The sequence below is a fragment of the Plasmodium cynomolgi genome (genome assembly GCF_000321355.1).
Source record: "Plasmodium cynomolgi strain B DNA, scaffold: 0135, whole genome shotgun sequence".
Classification (NCBI taxonomy): domain Eukaryota; phylum Apicomplexa; class Aconoidasida; order Haemosporida; family Plasmodiidae; genus Plasmodium; species Plasmodium cynomolgi.
Window position 1 is genome coordinate 1 of NW_004192743.1, and position 1,393 is coordinate 1,393.

The 1,393-nt window shown below is 27.1% G+C and overlaps 1 protein-coding gene across 1 annotated transcript; it reads left to right on the top strand.

The window, feature by feature from the left end:
• Positions 1–436: 436 nt before the first annotated feature.
• PCYB_002560 (CYIR protein) lies at positions 437–930 on the top strand (the record flags this gene model as incomplete). Its single annotated transcript, XM_004227677.1, has 2 exons — positions 437–517; positions 619–930. Coding segments are annotated over 2 exons (393 nt in total), but the record flags the coding sequence as incomplete, so codon positions are not given.
• Between the last annotated feature and the right edge of the window lie 463 nt (positions 931–1,393).

Below are 1,393 nucleotides of genomic sequence, written 5' to 3' on the forward strand. Positions count from 1 at the left end.
TTTCTTTATCACCATCGTAATTATCTATAAAGTATATTTTAAAAGCGGTGCATATTATCAAATTATAACATCTGAATACATAAATTAAAATAATAAATTCTTTTATTTTCAATGAAATGATTATATAATAATTTATTATTTTAAAACTCTATTACATTGCTTAAACATTTTTGAGATTCAATTTGTTAAAATTTCTTCCATTCTGGGAGTAATTAAGAATGGGACCTTGTTTTATGTAAAAATTGTACATATGTTATTTAATCGTAAGAATGTATATAGCCTGCCTACAAACAATGACTTTTTTATAATTTAAGTATGAAGATAAAAGATTAAGTAAATACATTGATAGAATTTTATGTATTTTGTGATTTTATATAATAGTACTGATACTTTGAAAATATTTATATTTTAGCAAGTATAAAAATGTTAAATAGAGATGGCACCAAAGCAAGCGCGGGTAGTAGTATCTGCGGATGAGTTGGTATTTACATATTTTTATTATTATTTAGACATTACAGTATATATGTAATTGTTTTATCTAGGGAAAAAAAGGGAATTTTCTATTATTAGAATCATAATTTTATAATCTACGTAATAATTTTTTATAATTATTTTTAGGAAAAAGTTTCAGAGCCACTAAAACTTAATAAATTGTATGATGATTTCTATGTAAAGGACAGTAAATCTAAATTTATCAGTGAATGTAATGCATTGGATAATCTTGATAAAATTCATAAAGGTGTGAAGGAACTTTGCATGAAGCTTGTAAGTTCTTTGGATAATTTATCCAAAAAGGAGATGAACAAACAAGAACGCGACGATCGTTGTAATTATTTACCTTATTGGTTATATGGTGAAATAGGAAAAATATATAAAGAACCTTCGTTGAAAAGTAGTGATAACACACCTTTTTTTAAGGAACTTATTGGTGTAGGGAATAAGGTTAATAGACAAATTAAAGAAAACAAGTGTACCACTTTACCTCGATATCATTATTCTAGTTTGGATGAATGGAAAAAAAAAATATTCTTATATTTATTTTAAAAAATATAATGAGCTTAGCAGTGATGTTAATCGTAGTTATAACGATAAATGTAGTAAGCATAATGAATATCTTAAAAGTATTGATTCATTATATAAAACGTATTATGAGAATATATGTACGTGGTTGTTATGTGGTGATACTCCTTACTTTAAGTGTGCTAAAAATTTAAATCCAAATTTACTGTTGCCTAAAGTTGAAAAATGTCAAGTATCTCGTAGTAGTAGTGGTGGTGGAGGTGGTTTTTTGTGGGGTTTGTTAGATTTTTCGAGTTCACGTGGATTACCCGCAAGTCAAGCAGGTGAAACACGTCAAACGGCGGCAAGTGCTAATGCTGGAAGAGATGGACGA